Source organism: Anser brachyrhynchus (assembly GCF_964034855.1).
Source record: "Anser brachyrhynchus genome assembly, chromosome: 9".
Taxonomy (NCBI): Eukaryota; Metazoa; Chordata; class Aves; order Anseriformes; family Anatidae; genus Anser; species Anser brachyrhynchus.
In genome coordinates this window covers 23,172,111-23,194,581 of record NC_137703.1, presented here as the reverse complement: position 1 = coordinate 23,194,581, position 22,471 = coordinate 23,172,111, and the positions used below count along the sequence as shown (strand labels likewise).

Sequence of the window (22,471 nt, the reverse complement as noted above, 5' to 3'; positions counted from 1 at the left end):
TTGACTGGTGTTTGGAAAACTGTCAAAGATAACCGCTTTGTGTGGTATTTCGTGTTGAAAAGGGAAAACAACACATTATGGGTGAGGGAACTATAGGCAGAGTTCTGAATGTGGTGTGCTTCAGTGAACAAATGCATTTACAAATCTACTTGCTTTGATATAGTAGATTGCAAGAACACTTTACACATCTTTTTCAATGTGCCCATAAGTTACACAGGGAAAAAAAAAAACAACAACCTCTAACTAAAACTGGCAAGTGTTCAGAAACCACAACTATTCAGTGTATTGCCTGACCATTTTAAAAATGTATTTTGCACTTTTGGTAGATGTTGTAATGCATTCAGCACAGTGTGAAGTCTTGGCATAGATGCTGGGTTCTAAAATAAGATGAGCTCTGCCTTTCAAAAAAGAAATGTTTGCCTGTGAAATACCTTTGCTATTAAGGGTCTTTGGGAAGAGGGGCAGGAAATAGGGGTGATGATGCTGCCGGCAGCAAGAACACAGATTTATTTTGAATTCTAACAGTCACAGCAAAGGATAAAACCCTTCTTAGTGAATGCTGAGTGGGCAGAATTTTATCCTCTTTGTATACTGTTGTCCTTTCCTACATGCTTCTTAACAGTCAAATCTGCTCTCAGTTTGTGTGCATGAAGGTGGCTTGTGATTTGGTAAGGTGGGCAGGGGTCTGTCCCACAACAAGCTGTGTTTCCGAGACCGGTTTCTCCTCTGCCGAACGCACATCAGCAGCTCCTTGCCAATGGCCAGGGGAAGCCTTCACAAGCGCTCGTGGGCAGGCTGGCTGTTAGCCCCCTCTCTGTGTGCACGGCGCCAGATAGAGGTGCAGAGCACCAGGGGCTCTGGCAGGTGTCACGGGGATTTGCTCCCCTTCAGCAGGCCTGAAGCCTTGCTTTGGAGCGGGGTGTGCCGGTGTAACCAGCGAGCTTGTCACTGTGTCAGTAATGCACCTGAGAGATGCCATGCCACGTATTTGGCTCCCGTCCTTAATGTCTGCTGCAGAATATTCAGACTGCACAGGTGCTAAATTTTTGGTAAAGGTGAGTAGGTGTTAGGAGAGAGAAAGGAAAAGGGGGGTTAAGTAGGCCCATGTGAAACCTGTAATGAGCTCCAAATATGTGAAATTCGTGCTGTGGCAGTGTGAAGAAAACCTTTGAGCACAAATGAAGCCCACCGAGCAATTTGCCATCCATTCTTGGTAATTCTTGCCAGCTTGTGTCAAGCTGAAGATTTATGGCTCCTTCCCAGGTTCTCCTGTGATGTGTTTTGTCCATTTGGTTTAACCGTCCTTGAAAGAGCCTGTGGAGCCTCCTCGTCATCTCTAGAGAAGCAAGAAGTCAGACAAAGCAGAGCAGGATCCTTATCCAAGCCCTGAGGTGGCTGCCCTCCAGGCTCCACCAGTGCTGCAGCTCAGGAGGAGCCACTGGGAACTTTACAAATGTGACTTGAGGCACTGGTGCTTGCTGGTGGAAGCTGCAGTGGCTGTTACAGCATTGCTTCACACAGGGAAAGGTAACTGTTAGCGCTGCTCTATTTTAGTTGGAAAGTACACTTCTCTGCTCCTGGAGTACTCCCCTGAGAAAGAAAGAAAGAACCTGGAGAGTGGCTTTAACCTCCTCAGCAACAGGCGAGATGAACCAAGTCACTTGGCCTCAGGACTTCACTGAGGACACAGGGAGGACAGAGTGACAGGGCGTCTTCACTCTCTTATGGCCAGCACTGGCTTTGAGGTTCTCCTTTTGGCTCCGAACACTCCCCATTATGTGCCATGAAAATCAAACAAAGTGAGGAAGTAGAACCAGCGATATGAAATGTCCTTTCTAGGTTGCACTTTGTTTTTCTCCATATTTTCATTTCTTCTTACTGCACAGTCAGGTTGCAGCTGCTTGGTGCAAGAAACCTTTCTCACACTGAGTGCCGACCACATTTGTGTGTACCCCACGCTGCTCCTGGCCATCCAGAAGCATCTCGTGCGTTCCCAGAGCTCTGCAGCTCACCGTGGGGCTGGCTGGCTGTGTGTGGGCAGCACATGCACCTCCTGGCGCTGGCGTGGGATGTGGCTGTAACGGCTGCTCCAGCACCCGCCGGGCAGCATGGTGTTTTGGGCACTCCTGCCAAAGGCCTTGTTGCTGTGCTTCAGGGTGGTCTCCTCGCTAGGACGACCTGGTCCCATTACCTGGGTTGTCGCCTTGCCTTCCTCTGCTGCTCGTGTGCGTGTCCCACTGCCATGTGCCACCCCTGCGTGGCCTGTCTGGAGGCTGCCGTCTGGATCTCTTCACGTGCGTGATTTTTGTTTCAGGACTGAGTACAGCCTCATCACAGAGACACTGCTAAGGAAAACCTGCTACACCGGTGGGACAGATAAGGCACCATTTTCTGTTTTGCTGCATGGAAGCTGGCCACGTGTGTTCTTTCCTCTCAAAACAGGACAAATTCTGCCTCAGATACTCCTGCCTCAAATCCCGTAGTGTTTCCCTCCCTTGAACACGTCCCCCCCCGTGTGCCCCGTGCCGATGACGAGAGCAGCGTTACGGCTCGCCCTCAGCAGTGCGGTGGGGTGTTGCACCGCCAGCACTCTGCTTCAAGTCCTCGTTTCTCTGTCAGCCCTGCAGTGTGCAGCTGCTTGTGCAACTGTGTCGTGGACTAGAATAAAGCCCTCTTGGCTTAAGTTACCTTGTTTATTAGGGCTCCAGGGAGATGTTTTGTGGCCCTGGAAGCTTGTCTCATGTGCTTCCCTGACAAGTGCTGTCCCTCACTCACAGGGCATTGCCTCTGAAGTCCTTCCAGCTACTGGCTGCACCTTCTGAAGTATCCTGCTGGGAACCTGCAGCTCCTTCCCCGGGCAGCATGAAGGCAGCAGCCGTTGCTACTTTGGGAGTGTGGGCGCAGCGTCCTCCCTTGGCAGGCTCCCTGGGGCCCTGCTATGGCAGAGTGCGTGCTTGGAGGCAGGCCTGGCTGCGGCGACCTAGCCCGGCAGTGGCTGCCTGCAGAAAGGAAAGGCATCGGTGCTTCAAAGGGGATGAATTGCGTCTCTGGAATACATTAGGTGTTGCAGTGAGCGTAAAGATGCCCTGCCGCCTGGCCGCACGATAGAGGGACCATTTGCTCCTGCTGCTGCCTGCGGGTTGGTGAGAGCCTGGCGGGGAGCGCTCACAGGGCTGCCGCCAGGCTGCCAGCGTCCCCTGGGCACCGTGCTGAGGCTGGCCCCTGCCCAGGTGTGGCAGGGAGGGGAGGAGGGCTCCATCTGGCCTCTTCTTTGTCTTGTGCACCCCTGGGAAAGGCAAGCGTGATTTAGCTCCAAAGCATTAAACAAAAAACCCTGAAACACTATCCCTCAAGAACCGTCTAACCCTTTATGGCTTAATCTAAGCATGCCTGAGGATTGATGAGGAAAGGATGTTGCTCCTGTTGGTAATTACAAGTTTGCTCCATTCAGTGTTTTCTATTCTGGTTGCTCCATTTCAGCATTTAAACTTTGTCTTGCGTGTGTGCAAATGCTTTCTGCTGTGTCAGGAGCTTTGCTTAGCTATTCATGTGCTCAGACCCTAGGTAGGATATTTATCCTTTCAGGCAGATCAAAGAATTATGTTTGGTCGCTTGGAATAGTTAAGCAGGAAGAAAGAAATCTCTTAACAGTGATGACACAGTAGAACTGCTAAGTAACAAATACAGTTATGTTCATATGCGTGCATGTCCCGCTAATAATCACTGTTGCCAATGACACAAAAATGCATAACAATTGAAATCTTCCTGTTAATTGCAATGGCTGTCAGTCAGCCTGTCTTGCCAATGAAATTTTTCTATTTCAGTGATTAACTCCCTGCTATTCAAGAGTGACAGAGATTCTGTCAGCAGAAGGAGAATACATAAGTGTTGCTTTAAGAAAACGAATTTTGGCCTGGGTGATAGGACTAAAATGAAGAATTCTTCCCTCCCCACAAGACTAAGGACACACGAGCTAACTGGTAATTACTGGGATTCATTCAAAACTCTATTTCACACACAATATAAGCATGTGAAATACTGAAGACAGAATAGGAAATGTTCTGAAATGCAGGTGCTCTGTTTGTAGATTGAGATGTGTGGACAGATAAATAAGGTTCAGTTTAGGAACAGACATTATTGCATATTGAAGTGTTTAGAATTCAGACAAAGAAACGTCATTCCAGCAGCACTGGGTCCACAGGAGCAGGGTTGTGATACATGGAACAGATAAGGCTCAGCGGTGCAGAGACAAGTTTACTCTTTGCAGTGTGGGGCTATAGAGAAATGCAAAGGAGCTAGCTCTGGATGAAGGCAGTATAAAGCAGAGCTAGCCTGAGCTCATTAGCTTGGGCATAATGCCATGCTAATATATCTGTACTATTCCCTGGACCCGAGCTAATGGCTCAGCATGGTGCTATGCTGGGTACTCACACCAGCTGGTGCAGGGATTTCTGCATTGTGTAGTGTGGATGTGCCATAAGGTTTTCACACCAGCTCTGTAAGCAAAGCAAAATGACTTAAGGGCAAGATATAGTTCAAGATTTTGAAAAGCAGGGATGTTTAAACCTGAGTTCCTAAATCCTTGTTTGTACTCATCAGGAGGAGTCCAATGTAAAGGTCATAGCAGTCAAGGAGAGCCTTTACAATGCCTGCCACAGGCTTTGGATCAAACTCAAGTACTCAACAGTCTGGAACACCTTGTAATTCGTACAGATATAATTTTTCAACACCATTTAATTTTATCTCTGGAAAACACGCTTGTTGAGCTAGTCAGTCAGCTGCTGTACTTCCTTGTGAATTTATCAGGAGTGAAAAGGGACTCCCAAGCTTCTACCTCTGTTCAGTTAGCAAAGAATATCTATGGGCAAAGTAAAAGTGATGCCCCTTTCTCTGTCTCTCAAACCCGAGGAACAAATGGTAGATGGACAAGAGACAGAGGGTTTAGTTAACATTATTTAATAATGACCTATCTGACCACCTCTGCCTGAAGCTCTGATTTTTCTATAAAAAAAAAAAACAACACACAAAACAACCACCACCACCACCAAAACAAAACAAAACAAAACAAAACAAAACACAACACAACAACTGGGGGCTAGTGTTTGAGTCATAATTTTATTCTTTTCACTGGCTTGATTGTTCCTACCAACTCACTCCTATTAAGGTTGTAACTGTAGATGCCAAAAAACAGAAAAGAGACGGTTCAAAATATAATTGTGGCTAATATGAATTTGGGAAGTGCTGAAATTGAAGAGCTCAACTGTCTGTGATAGCCAGATTAGATCAGATTGCTCAGTACGCAAGAGTGGGGAATTTGAGTTAGGTTTTAGGTCACCAGAGTCACTGCACTGTTAACTCCCAGCACAGGAGTCAATATGAACCAACTGATATACATAGGAAATGCAATATATTCCAGTGGGAGTTTTGCCCAAGAACTACAAGTTTGGCCTAGGAAGAGCAGGAGATAGGCAATTTACATCTGAAAAAGTTATATATGATTTCAGAAAATACCATACAAACAGTAAGACTCCAGAAAAAGAAATCATTTTCACTGGGCAATCAATGCCCACTGCAAGTAACTGTCCCAGTCCAAAGCAGGACTTGTACCATCTCTGCAACAGACAGCCTGAATGATTTTTTGATACACAGAAGCCTGCAGCACTCTTGTAAAAATGGGTTCTTATTTACTGATTGTTCCATGGCAGAGACCGGTATAACTCCAGGGAAGTACATAATAAAATGTTTATAATGTCCACTCGGGAATATAAATTTTTCCAAAATGTTATCTGGAAGGATTGAAAGAATGAGAGTAGGGTCAGAAGTGTGAGAGTAGGCATTAGACACTTTTTCATTGCTAAGACTCCTGGCATGTAAATTATATATATATTATATATATTTTATATATATATATATTTAACATTTTTAACATTAACATATTACCACTGAAAACACCCAGGAGGTAATTAAAAAAATCGGGTATTTATTATGCCCCTTTTATAGCTGAGGAAACTGAGGAAGAGAGATTAAATGTCAAATTCTTTTAAGCAACTTGTGTCTCACAGTAGGTCTAACCTGAGATTGTTGTGCATGTGGTAATTCTTACCTCAGTACTGCTCTTCCCTGTAGTCAAGGTCATTGATACTGCAGTGAAAACAAACAAACAAACAAAAAAAAACCCCACAAACAAACAAAAAAACAACGAAGCCAACACTAGAAATCAAGACTGGTATATTGGTGTATTCTGATTCCCACTTCTCTCACTCCAACAGTACTATATTTGACTTTAATAGCTGTTTTTTTGCCTCTGGAAATTCTCATATTTATAAGTGATAAACAAATCATGTTTAAAATTAAATGATGTTTATGATTACATAAACAAATGTATTTTCTGACACATTTCTATGATTTTGGAAACATGGAATATAAATTTCCCCTAGAAAAGTCACTTTTATAACACTGCTCACAGCTGAAGCAGGCTGTGTGGAAACAGTACCTGCAAGAAAACTTGACGAGGCCCTAAGGTTAAATCCCTCTTTGCAAGTGGTAATAAATGGTAGCTCAGCTGCTATGTTCTAAAAATATTTGTCGGGTAAAACTGTTACCTTCCCAACAAAGAGAGAGTCTTCTGTGGTGCAGATGGGAGCACACAACTGTCTGACTTAACATGTGAGTAAGTGCCAGTGCCCTGAAAGCTGTAGTTTTAAAATTCAGATCATGTAGCATCAACAAAATTGTATTTGCAGTCTAAATAGAGAGCTGTGAGCTGCCATTGTAATCGTGGCAAATGCTAGTGCTCTAATATGCCCCAAGGACTGCTAGGACGTGTGCTATGGGACTGTAAAAAGAACTGGAGAATATGGGACGATGTTTTCATCAAAATAGGATTCACCATAAATATCAATCTTCCATGTGATCCTAAACGACTTCTCTGATGTAACCTTGATGATGACTCTCGAGTGCTTTGGAGCTCACAGGGAAGTCTTATTGAACTTAACAATTTTTAAAGTGCGTCTGTTAATTCAGAGTATAAACTGGCTGGACTGCTTTTCATCATCCCCCTCTTTCCCAGGTAGCTCTTTGGCAATATGTTTTTGGAGGATTTTGAAAAAAATCTGTGGCCTATTGCACTTTCTGACTGTAACAGTTTGTTTTCAATTTTTCACTTCAACTTGAACATTTTATTTATAACTTTTCCAATTCATTATTTCATTTCATTTCCATAATGCTTTATTTAGTTTCTCACTTGCAGGAACTTGTGGTAGGAGTGGGGAAAAAGGTCACTCCTAACCCAATTTTCTTTTGTTGGTTTGGAAACCACTTGTTGTTTCTCATGGGACAGCAAAGCTCTGGAGTTGTATGATTAAAAGCAGCCTCTCGTTGCAACTCAGTTTGCCTGTCAGAAGGTGTGTAGAGGGCAGAGCAAAGCTGTTGGCTTCTTTGGAAAATAAATTTAAGGAGTGGGTTTATAGCTTTTCCCATTTCTGTGGACAGTCATGTGGCATCCTTTTTCTCAGATGTCCCTTACTTTTTTGAGTGCTGAAATGGCTCTGCTCTTTCCGAAGGCAAAAATGGGTTGCAGACTTCACCATGTGCCCAGGCCATCTACCATCCCTGAAGTCATTTTGCAATATGAAATGATGTCCTGTAAAGCTACAGTTATCTCAGCAAAGAAGATCAGATGTTTCTGCTGGTGATGACCCTCCAAGGAGCAGCATTGCCTCCTTGCCCCCAGAGTCTGAATCAGAAGAATTTTGACCATGTGGCTGCAGTGGGTGTGCTGTGCCAAGGCTGGAACGAGTAGTTGTGTTGGTCAAAGACATTAGGCAACGCTAAGACCTGTTTGTCAGTCCTGGCTGGTACTGTGGACAGACTCTTTAGGGACAGTCCTTCAGTGTCCTGTAGGTGCATACGACTTTTGTCAAGAACACGCAGACGCAGTGATCTTCCTTCATCTGAAAGGACCGGCTGCACCACGACCTTCCTCTGGGTGATGAGACCCAGCAGCTGCGTTTGCACGGGCTTGGCTAGCGAAGGGCAGAAAGAGGAGTGTCTGTTGTTGGGAAAGGAGAGCTGCATATCATTGCCTCATGCCTCTGCCTCATAGCTTGCCCAAGTATTGTGAAAACAGTGCTTCTTTTTTGCACGTCGATAGCTTTGTTTAATACTGAGTGTTGTTTGTTTACTGCTAACAGTTCTGTTGCTGGTATGATGTGGGACAAGCAAGCACCTTTGGAAAGGACACGTCTTCTTCCCTTTTGTTTGAGTCTAAACAAATGGAGAAGAAAGAGGTTTTGCACTACATTTTGCTGACTCAGTGTCTTCATGTTCACACAATGAATGCTGCTGCTTTTCTGCTAGCGACAAATATGCTGAGATCTGGCAGAAGGTAACTGGGGGAATGGTGAGGAGATGCAAATGTTTTTCCTCCTTTAATTGTGCCTTTTTTTTTTTCTCATTTACAAAGTATTAAGCAGCAACTGGTTTGGCGTTTCCTTTATTTTGATTATTGGTATGTGAGTCTCAGGAGATGCAAAACAACCCTATGAGGAGATTTCCTCGTTTGTTTTGGCTCTGCTTCTAGTGAGGAAGCCAGTATGGGTGAGAGAAATAAATGGTGACTTCTAATGGGTAATACTGGGGAAATCTGAGATGAGCTGTACTGTATGGCATACTCCATGGAGCAATAAAGTTACTAGAGGTAATGATTTTCATTAGTTGCACAGGTAATCAATTTAGAAGTACAAAAAATAACTGTATATGAATCATGATGACTGCAGAATGGCTGATTTCAGAAAGACTTTAGAAGCATTACAAGAGTGGTAAATAAGGGATCCCCTAGATGACCGACCCAAAAAGCAGCAGTAAAAAAAGGAGATATAAAATGAAAAAAGAAAGTTGTTCATGTTGTGAAGGGTGCCAGCAAAGTAAGCCTGTGCCAGATGTGTGTCGGATTTACACAGAGGAGTGAGAGTAGTGGTGTATCCCACTAAGTACCCAAGAAATTTATGAACCGTATGTTTCCTATGCTATCAGACATAATTTAAACCATGATCAAACCTTTATGATTCCTGTTGTGTCTCTTAGCTGAAGCAGTCTTTTGTCCCTCTAACTATGGGGAAGTTACCAAAAGAATGAACATATTGAGAGACTTGGTAAAGAAAAAACAAAACATTTAAAAAAATCTTTATTTTTTTTGCAAAAGAAAATAATTCCCTAAATAACATAAAATCCCAAATAAATTTATGTATTCTTCTTCTTCTTTGTCTGTAGAAGAGTAGAGGACGTTGATAGAAGAAAACATGTTTCGAAGCTGGTCAGCAGCCTCTGTGCAACCACCTTGGGACTGGCTCTGCTGGGCTGTGAAGGTAAGTAGGGCCAGTGGCACCCCAGGGCTGCTACCTCCTTTCCCTGGGCTCGGCACCCCACGACTGCTCTCCCTCTCTTCAGCAATGAGCTCTGTGAGATAAGGTGAGATGGGTCAGAAAAGTGAGGCATTAAGAAGCCAGCTTGATATTGATACCGGTGCAGTGGGTGTCCTGGCACTGAAAAAGCAAGACAGTTTTCAGGGTCATATAACCAGAAATGATGCCCACAGTTTGGAGAAGATGGCACTGGTTCATCTGTTTTTCCTGTGCCATTGGGAACTATTATTGACAGCTCTGTTTTTTTTTCCTATCCATTCTGCTGGATCACTTCTAGACAACCTCAGCTGTATTTGTGTAAATATGCACATATATATTTGCATGCATTTGAATCTGTTTATCCCGTGTGTTATTCTTAGATATCTGAGTAAATGAAAGAAAAATAATTAATGCAGAGTTAACAAGGAGTTTTAAGATTTATTTGTATATTTTTAAACTATGAAGAAATAATTGCTTACTAAAAAGTATCTAATACTAAGGTGTTCAGAGAATATTGTAACCTACAGATGTGTGTCTGCTGATATAATATAGATGAGGTAAGGCGTGAGGAGGAGTGGTAAAAGAGATTATAGTGCAAATAGCACTATAAAATATTCTTTAGAGATTTTAACTGAGGAAAAATGGAAAAGAGTCAGGATTTCATACTCTAAACTTTTTAACTGATTTTTTTGCATGTCTGGTCTGCTCTTTCTTTGGACAATGTGATATATTTGGGAGTTTTATGAGGGTGATCCCTCTTCCTCCTTACTGTTGTTGTATGTTCAAAGTGAAATTTTTGTGTGCTCATAACTCAGTAACAGAAGCTGGAAACAGTCCTCTGCCTCACAGCCCTCAGTGAGAAAGAGGAGGCAGTGGCTATTTGAAAAAAAACAAGTCAAGTATTTTTAGTTTGGATGCTTGGAATATCATTAGCATTGTGGTAGTACTGAAGGACTTTATACTGGCTGAGCTCACATTGAAATTTCCTGTATATAGCCAACATACTGCAAAAGGATGTCAGTGCATATAAAAATCAACCTCAGAAAGCTTCTAATTTGGCATTTTTGCATACAGAGTTTGGAAATTTCAACCCCTTCCTCCCACCCTGCCCCAACTTAATTTAAAAGCATTTCAGCTATAGTCTCTTGGTCTGTTGGACCAAAAATGCTTCATTTTATGCACCTTATTTAAAAGGTGTTCTTTACCTTAATAGCTTTCTTCTCATTTCCTTAAAGACAATTATGATAATTCTTTATCTCTACCTACAGACATGCAAAGTCACTGTATGAGTATGAGAAATTATATGCTGACAGGCAGAGACTTACCCCAATCCTGGAACCTCACTCGCCTCTCAGGAGGGCCCTGCTGCTACAGCAGGATCTGCTGTCAGTAAAAGGAAAGGGACAATTGGATCTGGCTTGGGCTCAACTCACTAAAGAAAGGAGCTCTGGGTATAAAATTTTGATTTTTATTCTTTTTCTGAGTTCAAAGTTTAGGACCATTTGGATTCAAAGGGTTTGGTTTGGCTGCTCCCAGGCTTTATAAACAATCTTACCATCTCCGTTTGGTTGCTTCCCAAGAGGCCACTGATACCCGTAAAAGGAGTACTAGCAGATGCAGCAGTTGTTATTTTGGCAGTAGTTAAAGGTCAGTAGGCAAGGTTTACCTGTGCTTAAAACATGAAGTTAAGGCTAGGGATTTTGGAAGGGTCTAAAAGAATTAGCCAATATATTAAATTTGATGAGGGTGTCATGCCAGTGCTCCTTATGCTTCCTTGAAAGTCCCAGTTTAGCTTACATCATTCTGGTCTCCTGGGCCAGCACGATGATGAATCACTGTAAGAAACCAGATAGGGCTGCTGATAGTACTTCCACAGAAACCCACGTTGAAGAAATATGTGGAATCAATACATTTCATAGTTTCCTCCGTCGGCTCCCTCTGGGCTGTGTTGCCCACTTTTCAGGAAGCAAAAAAATCTGGGGCACGTTTCTACTCAATACTGAGCATATGCTGGTATGGTTGGAAATGTTTTTCTATCGATGTTGTTGAATAAAGATGCTCAGTTGAGCATTTTGTTTTGGCTGAGTCTGCCCTTTCAGGATGCATGTGTAACCTCTTTGTGAATTACTGAAATAAAGGAATTGCCTAATGCGAAAGAGAAATTCCACAAATATGAAACCCTTGGAATGTTTTTTACATCAACCATTTCCTTTTTCGCTTGTGCAATGTGTATGGATTGTCAGCATGATGTGGTATGTGGTAACCAATGCATGCAGGAGGCTATTAATCTTCTTGTTACAGTACTGTGTTAATGTAAGATTTAGGAGAGCAGTGGAATTCTGTTCAAACACTCTCAGCTTGTAGTACTTATCTGCCTGTATGGATCTCTTCTAAGCACCCACAAGCCAGAATCTACTAACCTCTGTGTGTCAGCATACTCACTGCTTATACTCCTTGGGCAAATGGTCAGCTCATGGATCATGATAGCCTTTATTGGTACGTTCCCATTATTGGCAAGGGGGTTCATATCATCCTGGGTGTGCTCACAGTAAAGAGAACGATGGAAACAATTAGATCCGACCTACCAGCCTTGGGATTTAAATGCCTGAGGGTATGCGTTGTGCTTTTAGATAAGTAGGTTTTCAGTTTGCTAATTTATAGATCAAGATTTTATTCTCCAACAACTTGCCAGACAGTGAGGCCTGCAGAATGAAGATTTGTTATACTGCAATTTTACTACAAGCACTTAGCCAAAAAAGGAGAGAATTCTGAAAGGCAAAAAATATTGGAAGAAAAGTGATTTATTAAACTTTTTATTTCCACCGTCTTTGCAATTATAAGCTATCATATTGTATGCAGTTTTTCTTTACAATGCTAATACTCCCTCTGGTATATGTAGGTATGTTTTTTTCTGCAGTGTTTAAAGACTGAGGCTTTTAGCAGTTTAATCCAAACCAAAGCATCCTTATCATGGGACTTGCCTTTAATTCACTCTTAGATGCTTTTTTCCCTGTATGCCAAATTAGATGCCATTCTGAAGGCATGCATTCTTAATTAACATTTTTTTAATCAATGACTGGATTCTCAGGAGGATTTTTTTTCTATGCATCATTATTTTTCTCTTTCCACAGCAACTTCACAACCAGATTAAATAAACAGAAAGAAACACTTTGTGGATATTTCTTATGACAGCCTGCAAACCTGTGAACTTTTTTTATTTATTTTTAACTTGAAGCTGCTAATTGTAGAACTGTATAATTAATGCATTATCCACGACAACAAGGTTACATGGTTTGTGTTTAGCAAACATGCTTTTTCTGGAGGGTGGAAAAATACATAGTGAAAACACTAAGCTGTTTTTCACCACTCTGCATGACAGCTAGTCTCTCTGCCATCATTAGAGCTGTGTGCCTAATCTGACTCTGAAAAGGTACCCTGAAAATTGGCTGGAGCCCTACTATCATCGTCTGAGTCCACAGCTTGAACCTTGCGATTTAGCCCTCCAAGACGCACTGTTACAGCCAGATATTCTCAGAATTGGAATGTTTGCACTGCTAATTGGCACATTCCTACTCAGATTTGGTAGGACATGCTTATTTGTAACACGTCTTGAGAATTTACTTAATGGGTAATTGCTTCAACTTTCCTAAATTTTTCTGCTCACCAGCCTCTTTCTTTATTGTGCCTGTCCACTGCCCTTTCAGCATTTGTAATCTTTCTTCTTCTTTTTTTTTTCTTTAATCTAGACTTCCTTCTGATTATTTCACGTTTTTCACTGGTTTGAGAATTTTTTTGCTCCCTGACCTTTTCATAAATCAAGTATGTGTTGGCATGTGTTGGAAATGATGGAGTGATTTCCTTATAGCTTGCAGCAAATTGATGTTGTATCGATGCTGACTTTGTTATTGCAGTCATAGAAACATTTAAAACAAAGTGGTTGATGCTTTCTGTATTCAGAAATCAAATGCAGTATGTCTAGGGATTGCTCTGGGAACTGGATGCTTGGTGGTCCTGGAAATAGAGAGACCTCTTCTATTATGAAAACTAGAAGCTGCTTTACGACTTAGGCGGGTTTTAATGCATCTCTCAGTTCAAAGGGACGCTTGTAAATACCATAGATTTGGGTCTGAACTGGTCTTTATGGCAAGTTTTGTTCATGTCAATTTTCCCCTCTCACTCTGATCATTTCATTCTCATGATGTGAAGACCTTAGTGATAGGAAAAATGTACTTCAGTCTTGGATGAGTTTTGCAGTTATTGAAATTATCATTATAAAGTTCTTGACCTCGGAGAGTTTCTTGGTGAAACTGTTACATCACCGTTCTGCAATGAGATCTCCGCAGAAAAACACGTCTGCTTTCAGGCAAAGTTTTTACTGGGTTTGCACTTTCCATGCTTCTGTGAAAATGCTGGAAGCTGTACAGGTGGCTTTGAGTGCAGTGTTTTTTTCTCTTGTCCTAACAATTTTGTAACACTAAATTTGATCAGCTTTTACCTGAATGACTTAGCTGTTGGGTCAAGCAGCAGGCCTGCACTTACCAGCAGTTGGAGTGTGTGCAGGGAGCACTGTGGGAGAAGGGAAACCTTGTGCTACTCCCTTCCTATTATTCTGTGTCTATAATACATTGCCTTTCAGAACTGTCTTATCACAGCATCGACTCATTAGTGGTTTAATACAGGATAAGCTTCTTAGAGATAATCTGTTTACTGAATGTCCTTACCACTGTGCAATCTAGTTAATAGTATCTTTTGAATCTTTGTCTCCTGGATATATCTTTTAAACTGATCCCTGATTATTTATCTATATCTACATCTTTTGATGCTTTTCTTTAGACTTGTAGCTGCTTTGACATAAAATTACAGTGTCTGCTGAATACACTAGTAAATTAAATACTCCTGTGGGGAAACAAGGCAAAGCAACACTACTTTATAATGAGCTAGTGAGGGCAAATAATTCAGTCTGTTTGTAGTTGTTTAGACTTAAAAATAATTTTGAGCGGTATTAGGGTAGGACTTTTCTAAAGAGCTACTCTTCCACCAAATGTTGCCACATTCTCAGCAGTGCTTATCAGACAGCAGTTTGGATATCCAGATGTTTCCCATCCAGCATACTGACCTCCCTGAAATCTGGCCCACTGCTTGAGATGAACAGAAGAGGAAATGGATCCTGGTGATTCATCCTCAGATGGCTAGATATGAGTGGAAAAAAACCTTACATTTAATCAGAAAAAAAAAAAAGTGGGGGGGGGAGATGAGGAAAGAGCATTACAAAAGAAAAGCTGAAGAACAGAAGGTGGAAGCTGTGAGAAATGTAAAGTAGTTAGCCGGTTCTATCTTCAGAAACAGCTCGATGTAATTCTGCATTGATGGTTCAAAATACTCTACATGTCTATCCTGACACAATAGCAGCTCCATCAGTTACTGAAGAAGACAATGCTAATTTGAGTAGCACGTGGAACCTTTGTGTTTCCTCTTTTCTCCTGGTAGTTTACATGCATTTAAAACAGAACCACAAATTGTCACACAGACTTTTCCTTTTAAAGGAAAGAGTCTCAGGCTTCTCAATACCATCAGTGTTTGAGTGTCTTAAAAGAGATTCTGTTTTCTACAAAAAGAACCAAGTTTGAGTCATATAGATAACCGATGACATTTTTTCTCTGATAAAGGTTCAAAGTGAATCTGACTCACTGATTAAAAAACTATATTGTACTCTCTGTACTTCCTGCTTAAATGATCCTTCCTCTATTGATGAAGCCTGGATGCCAAGGCTTTAACCACCCTGTCTGAAACCTCATGGGGCAAAAACAGATTTATATGCTACACTTAGACTAATTTTGTTACAGTGGTTATTGTATCTGGTTAGGTCTTACAGAGTGATAAGCAACAAAACCACTGTACTTGGTGGGTATTGCATCGTAGTGTAAGGCATACGAGATACTACAAACATGAATAAAGTCTTGTAGGAAAATCTAGCACCTTGCCAGAATTTTTATTTTGGGTCTTCTCTTATCTCCTTTTCTTTTCTTTAGTTCCTTAGCTGCATTCACAAAAGCAGATTAAAAAAAAAAGGCTGGGGTCGATACACATGTATCAAGGTGGTATTCATTCAGATATTGTTCAAAAAATGAACAGTCAGATCTTTGAATAGGAGCAAGTGATTCTGTAATATTGTAGGCAAATTACGCAAAGTTCATTCTTTGCAATGATAAATAATATACTTATTCCATGGGGTGCTGAAACTATTGTGTACATCAGGAGGAAAAAAAAAAAAAAAAAGATGAAAATAAACACTTCCCTGGCAGTGTTTTTAGAAATGCAGTACCTATTCTCGCTTGTGTGGACTGAATATTGCTATCCCAGTTAGAATGCAGTTGCTACATGCTGCGGGAAAAGGGAGAAGCGGTTCTTTGCAAGCACTTTAAAGCTACTATTGAGTTTCTGTAAGCCCAGAGAAGTCTAGTACCTCCAGCCTGTAAAACAAGCTTCGCTATTTGGCCTCATTCATGTTTAGTCTGTTTCTTCTTGGCAAAAGCACTTCAGTGACGGTCTCCACCAGATTGACTCTAAAGTGTTTTCTTTACTTGCCATCTGTCTGGACTGATTGGAAAAAGTAAAGTGGGGCTTGTTTAGAAAAATATATAAGCAGTTCATTTGGCACAAAGTTTGTTATAGATGTATGAAAAGCAGCTGGGTCCAGCTCAGGAGGTTAAAAAAAAGGTTTTATTACAGAGAGATGACTTTTCATGTACAAGTTCATGCACTAAATGTGTTCTTTCATATCACTTACAAGAAGTGACTAAATAAATTAGCTATGGCATTTAATTAGTTTTATTTGTGTTTTCCCAGGCCACTTATAATATTACAGGTGTGAATAGTGATCTGATTTTCAAATGTTGCCAGTTATAAGCATAACTTTTAAGAGTAACAGAATAGGGTTCAAAGCTTAAAATGCTTTCTTTCACCTTAATTCAGCAAAGCACTTAAACACATTAAAGTTCCGTGTTTTTCTAGATTGCTTCTGTTTTTTACACGTTTGTTTGCTGAGAGGCCTGCAGTTTTGTGATTGTTTGTTGGTTTGGTTGGGTTTTTGAACGTTGTGGAAGTTTTGCTAAAGACAGCTTAGAATAGCAATGAAATCGTTTTCACACTAATGCTTTCTCCAAATATGTGTTTGTGTGTGTGTCTATGTGTATACAGAGAGAGCATAAGCATGCTCCCGTGATGCTTTTTTCTCCAGCTCTGTGAATTGCTCAGCTTCATCCTTATTAGCATTCAAAATCCGTTAAGTTTAGGAGGTCAGAGTCAGGCTTTAAACCAGCTATGTTTGGCCCAGTCTTTTTTCTCCAAATGCTTTGTTGTAGTAGAGTTGTCTTTTGCTGTATTTTTACCAGGAGTCTTACTCTCTGCCTTTATTGGCTGAACCTCTGCCACGGTGAGTGTGAAGCTGAGCAAGAGACATTTTTCTGTGGTTTCTGAAAAAAGAGGGAGGCTGAATTCCAATAGCAGAAAAACAAGGAAAACAACAACAACAACAACAACAAAAACACACCAGCTTTCTACCTTCTGAGGAACATTAATTCTTGGTGGGAATTCTCTACTGTATTCATTGTAACGCTCCCACTTGATCACAGCTATCTTATAATTATTTCTTGGAAAACTAAATCAGTTTTAGGAAGGAAATTTTATTTTCAGGATCTCAGGTAGAAAGGTGTCAGACCTCAGTCTTCTGTATTTCCAGTTATGGGGTCTGTGACTTTGTTATGTATATTTAAGTATACATAATAATTGCAGAAGCATTAACAAAAGATTTTTTCCCCCTCACGTTAAAACTCTGTTGTTTCATCAGAGCTAGAGGCTAGTTCAGATTCTGGATCCAGAAGCTGAAGAAACAGGGCTATATCATAATTTTACTTTGTTCATGTTTCATAATCATGGAAGACACAAAACTGTAACCATCTGAATGTGTTTTTAAATTTCAGAGCCTCTGAAATTTTGTGTTTACAGATACACTTGTTAATGTCTTTAACTTAATTAGTAAGATTTTGCAGTGTTCTAATGTTTTTGTCTTTCGAGATTCCACTTTTGGAAGCATTACTCACAATAAGTGCTAATTCCTGACTTAAATATGTGTTTTTCAGGCCTCATGGATTAGGTCTCATCTACTACTAGATGAGAATTGTCCTTGGATATGCACGTTTAACATCGCTTCTGTAACCTTTTCTGAAACCTTAAGATTGAATACTGAACATGGGCTAAGGGAGCTAACTTTGGTCTTCTGAATTGAAAGTTTAGAATGGTAAGGTGAAGTTCAGCAGTTCCCTTCTGATAAGCACAGCCTGTGGCAGCAAATGAATCATCTGGAAATTATTTAGGAATAGGTGAATGTGAGTATTCAGGTACTCAGCTGTGTTACTCTATCAGCCAGCTAGCTAGAAACATCCATATATCAGTTACTGGAATGGATTGTACCTGCATCTCCTCCATGGCTGGATTTGCAGATGGGATTTTTGCAAGTGCAAATTCTGTTGTCCAAAACTAGATGCAGCTGTTTTGAAACTTGCTAATACGTTGATTTTTTTTTCTCTTGAGACTTTGATTAAAATATAATTATTTTCGCCATTGTGTTTGTTTTGCAGCATCTGTTCTACATGACATATTTACTTCGTCTCATCTTGTCTCTGTGGCATGTTCCCATTCAGTATTTTTCACATATTGTCTGCTAGGCTGGGTGAGTCATGTTTTTTTCTGGACCTTATAAGTTCAATTTACTGCTTTCACTACTGTTTGCTCTTAGCTCTGATGTTGAGGTTTATTCCTCCCTCCGTCGTTAAAATTATTATTTTTGGTGCATAATGTTTTTACAAATACATTGGTTAACTTTAGTAGATGGAGAAGCTAATTTTCTTAGAAATTTTGTGTGTCCATATGATGCTTGGTTTGTTGTTAAACTTGTTTGCTGCTGTTGTGGTTGTACCAACATCAGTAGAAATATATCAGTGAAAAATTTATTTAACCAAGTCCCTTGTTTTTGATAATACATATTAAGATAATACAGCATCTTTTTTAAATATAGTAGGACATGAAGGTGTATTTAGAACACTTATGTCTCATTCTGTGGTCCAAGACCCACATGATACAAACTGATGTATGTCCAGCAAAGTTATTGATTTAACAAATCAAAAGGTCTTGCCACTGTACATTTGAATTTGTAAATCTAATTGCTTTCATAGAAGAATTTGGAGAAACATGCATTTCATTCACATAACATTACTGGTCACTGAACAGTAATAACATTGTTACTTTAGACAAACTGTTGATTCATACCAGTATTTTTTGTGGAGTGACAAACTAGATTTGACCACACACAGGAGACTGGATTCTTTACAATGAAGAGAATACCATGAAGAAACAAATCATACCAGACTAGATAAATACAAAGGATATGTTTAGGAGGGGTAATCATGTGTGCTTTCATTTTGAGCAGAGACAGATGAGTTTCTTCCTACGTATTTCTCTGAAGAAAGAACTTGGTCTCTTATTAAAAATCTACCAAAACAAGTGGTGTATTCTTCTTCTTCTTTTTTTTTTTTCTTCTTCCCCTTTGTATAAATAATTGGATATGAACATAGGAAATTTGTGGGATAACAGTATTCGTGATAGACGCAGTGTGGGCATAGGGCAGTGTTCATTATAATGTATTACCATTGGATGTCAGCAACAACGTTGAATTAATCAAAGAAGTCCTTTTGGTAGAGATGCAATTTTTGCTAAGTTTATGGAATGAACAGAGAAAGATTAGTATGAGAGAAAAAAATGTTGTCTACTTTATGCTTATTATTGTGTACTTCTTCAAAGTTAAACCTAGTCTTCCAGGATGCAGTAAAAAGATGAAAAGATAGGAAAATAATACAGAAGAAGTTGTTGTGTGGTTAAGGAGACTATATTCAGTACCTGACTCTGTCTTAGCTCATTCATCTGGCATTAGATGATTTACTTTCACTAGTGATAGGAAATAGCCTGTACCTGTATTCAGATTATGTGTATTCTGTTTTAACACATAAGGCATGAAGTGTGTCAGTGAAGAGATGAGGTATGACTTTGTCAGTGTTTCCTTATACTGCTCTAATCAAATGATCATGGGCTTAGAAGAAATCAGCTGAGGCTGAACCAAAACAATTTGGGAGGCTGATGCAGGGGAGGAAGTGTTTTTTTTTTTTTTAAATTATTATTATTTTATATATGTATATATATATTTTTTTTTCCTAAAATACTTTCTCAAGTACAGAGCCATCTCCTTTGACTGGTAAACCTATTCATAATTAGTCAGTTCTGGCATAGAGTACTCAGTTCCTCAAAAACTTATGTTCGTCTGTGAATGGCCAGGAGCAGAAATCCAAGAAAAGACTGGATGTAGCGGATGGTGCATCCCTATACTTCATAACATTCATCTGTATAAAAACTAGTTCCTATTCTAGTTTTTTAGCCCTGGAAATGAGAGTCAAGAAATCTCCCTTTGGCTTGTAGAATAGTTGTTCTGCTTTTCTTCCCATGCAGGTTTGAAAATCCAGCTGCAATTTGTTGCAATTCATCCAAATCCCACTGTGGAATTTGGGTCATGACAAGAAAATGCAGCTGGTTTGGGTACTGATGCTGAGGCCGTTAGCAGACTTACTATCTGTAGGATGTGATGAGTGAGCAGGGATGGGTGCTGTGAACCCAGCACAAAATTTGGCTTGGGGTTTAGGTGCTGGTGAGTGATGTGGTTGCTGGAGTGGTTACTGACTATGGAAACTAAATGGTGTTTCTCATCCTCTCCACCTAGTCTGTCCATATCATATCAACATAGCACAGTGTTGCTGAGATTTGTCTCAAGATTGCTTCCACACAAAGTATTCTAGTCACACCTCAGCTACCACCTACATGAGTACTTACATGCTGAATGAAGATCAAGGAAGCAGTCCATCATATCATTTTACAGATTTCCATTTGCACATTCACTTCCCAGTCAAACCTGGAATGTCAGCAGCACCCTACAGACCTTTGACAGACTTTGTCAGAAATCCGTCTTTGAGTTAGGGAAGTGCTTTACTTCCTCATCAACTAGTAAACAGGAAGAAATTTTTAATTTCTTCAGTATTTGAAACATATATGTTGTATATCCTAATGCTTTTAGCATTCAAAGTACTTTGCAGGGAATATTTTTCAGAGGTACTCTTCTCCCCCTCAATTTTTTGCTTGAAAACTCAGGCTCAAATGAAAGACTAAATGGAAAAAAAATAAAAAAGAAAAAAAGAAAAGCCACATTCCCATAAAACCATTTGATAGATAGGGAAACAAAGGCACAGGAGACCGACCACACAGTAGTTTGATGGCAGAGCCAGGAGTAGCTTCAGATAATCCAATACATGTGCTTTAGTGATGAGAACACAACATCATCCTTCTCGATTCCTAAGTTGGTTCAAGCTCCTTCTCCATTCCAGAGTGAGATTTCCACGTAAAGAGCTTCTGAGAATCACTACTCTGGGGATCGCTGTCAACTCCAAAGTGTGTTATTTGCACATTGAAGTACTTAACTGAGGACCTTTTCTTTTTCCAGTTGCATTCACAGGAGGTTTGATGGTAATAGAGCTGTCTTCTGGTCTCTGCCAAGTTTATTTTCCAAAAGAAATATCTGAATGAGGAAACAATGACTAAAGAGGATATGTGAACTGTCTAGCATACTGCAAGGGTCCAAACATTCAGAAGAGAGAGGATTTTTAGGATGGCTGAAGGGTGTATTATTAGGAATAAAAGCATGAAATTGAGCGAAAGAAAATTTAGGCCGACTATTAGGAAACGTTTCCTCATACAGTGTAGAGTTACCTCCCAGGAGAAATAGTGAAAGCCTCATGGTTTGAATGCTTTCAAAGAGCAGAAAAGTTTTGGGAATGACTTTCCATTAGTATGTGACACACTGTATAATCAAAGAGGTATTTTCCGGCTCCCCACTTCTCGTAACTGACTCCATGTTCAATGTCAAATTCATGAGTTAGTTATCAGGCTTAAACAACGCCTATAAAATTGGGCTTAACTGCAAGGTTATTTGGAGGAAAAAAAAAAAAAGGAAAAAGGCTCTAAAAGTGGGAGTTATTAGAAACTCCGAGGAGATGGTAGCTAGGTTTGGAAGCTGAAGGTGAGACTCTGCCCAGGCCTACACACCAGCTTCTTGGGAGGTCCTGTAACAGACCACTAATGGCAGGGCCTTAACTGTCCTGAGTGGCCTCACCTGAGGCCTCTCAAACACCTGCCATGGTCCCGGAAGCCCTATTTAAACCAACACTAGGGGCATTTGCTCTTTTCTTGAGTGGTGGTGCAATGGGGCTGTTTTCTAGCTCAACTATAGTCGCTTCCCAGCCTTGGGTCCATGGGCAGGCATCCTGGCCTGGCCCATCCTGTCCCCACAGAGGCACTGGGTGCTGCAGCTGCACAGGCCTGGCCCTGGAGAGCCCCTGCTGCTGCTTGCATGCAGGTGAGTTCAAGGCTCCAATCGCTGTTTGTGGGGAGAATGTTAATGATGATTCAGCTTCAGCACTGACTTTATAGCCTACTTTAAGTTTAGAAGTTTTTGGGGGATTATTTTCTTGTAATTTGTCTTGTGAAATCAATTTATGTCTATACAAAAAGTGATCTTAGTCACAGTTGTTTGAACGCTCAGAACTGGATCCCTCGCTAAGGAGAAAAGGAAAGCTATGTTGTCTGCCAGGTTTCAGGCTTGGATGGAGATGTGCTGAAGTTAAAATGTCAGCCAAGTGGGCCAAATCACAACCTGTGATAAACCCTGTGCTTTTGAAGTGCATTAAAAATTGCTGGGCTTTTTCTGACTTCGGTATGAAATCAACTTGTAGCAGTTAGAGCCACGCTCTCTCATCGCTTCCTATTTTTCTTACGTTTATTGTACGCTGAGACTTTAAAGTTGTTGTTTTAGTTGAACAATGTACAGAAGTGAAAAATAGAAGTGTAAAAAGAAGACATAAATTTGCTTTTGCATTTCTTAAAGAGCCTTAACCAGCCATGAGTACTTTAAACAATCC

The 22,471-nt window shown here is 40.6% G+C and overlaps 1 protein-coding gene across 5 annotated transcripts in view; it reads left to right on the top strand.

Annotated features, from left to right (window-relative positions):
• Positions 1-8,065: 8,065 nt before the first annotated feature.
• LOC308199627 (uncharacterized protein) overlaps positions 8,066-22,471 on the top strand; it is a 209,103-nt gene continuing 194,697 nt past the window's right edge. Inside the window, exons 1-3 of one of the 5 annotated variants that reach the window (XM_080604061.1) lie at positions 8,066-8,386; positions 9,271-9,365; positions 18,038-18,129. In XM_080604061.1, the coding sequence (XP_080460187.1) occupies positions 8,274-8,386; positions 9,271-9,365; positions 18,038-18,129 (300 nt within the window). In that variant the 5' untranslated portion in view covers positions 8,066-8,273. Of the gene's footprint in view, positions 8,387-9,270; positions 9,366-18,037; positions 18,130-20,087; positions 21,910-22,471 lie in introns of those variants that run through there. The other 4 variants (XR_013954753.1, XR_013954754.1, XR_013954755.1 and 1 more) reach the window with 4 other exon arrangements.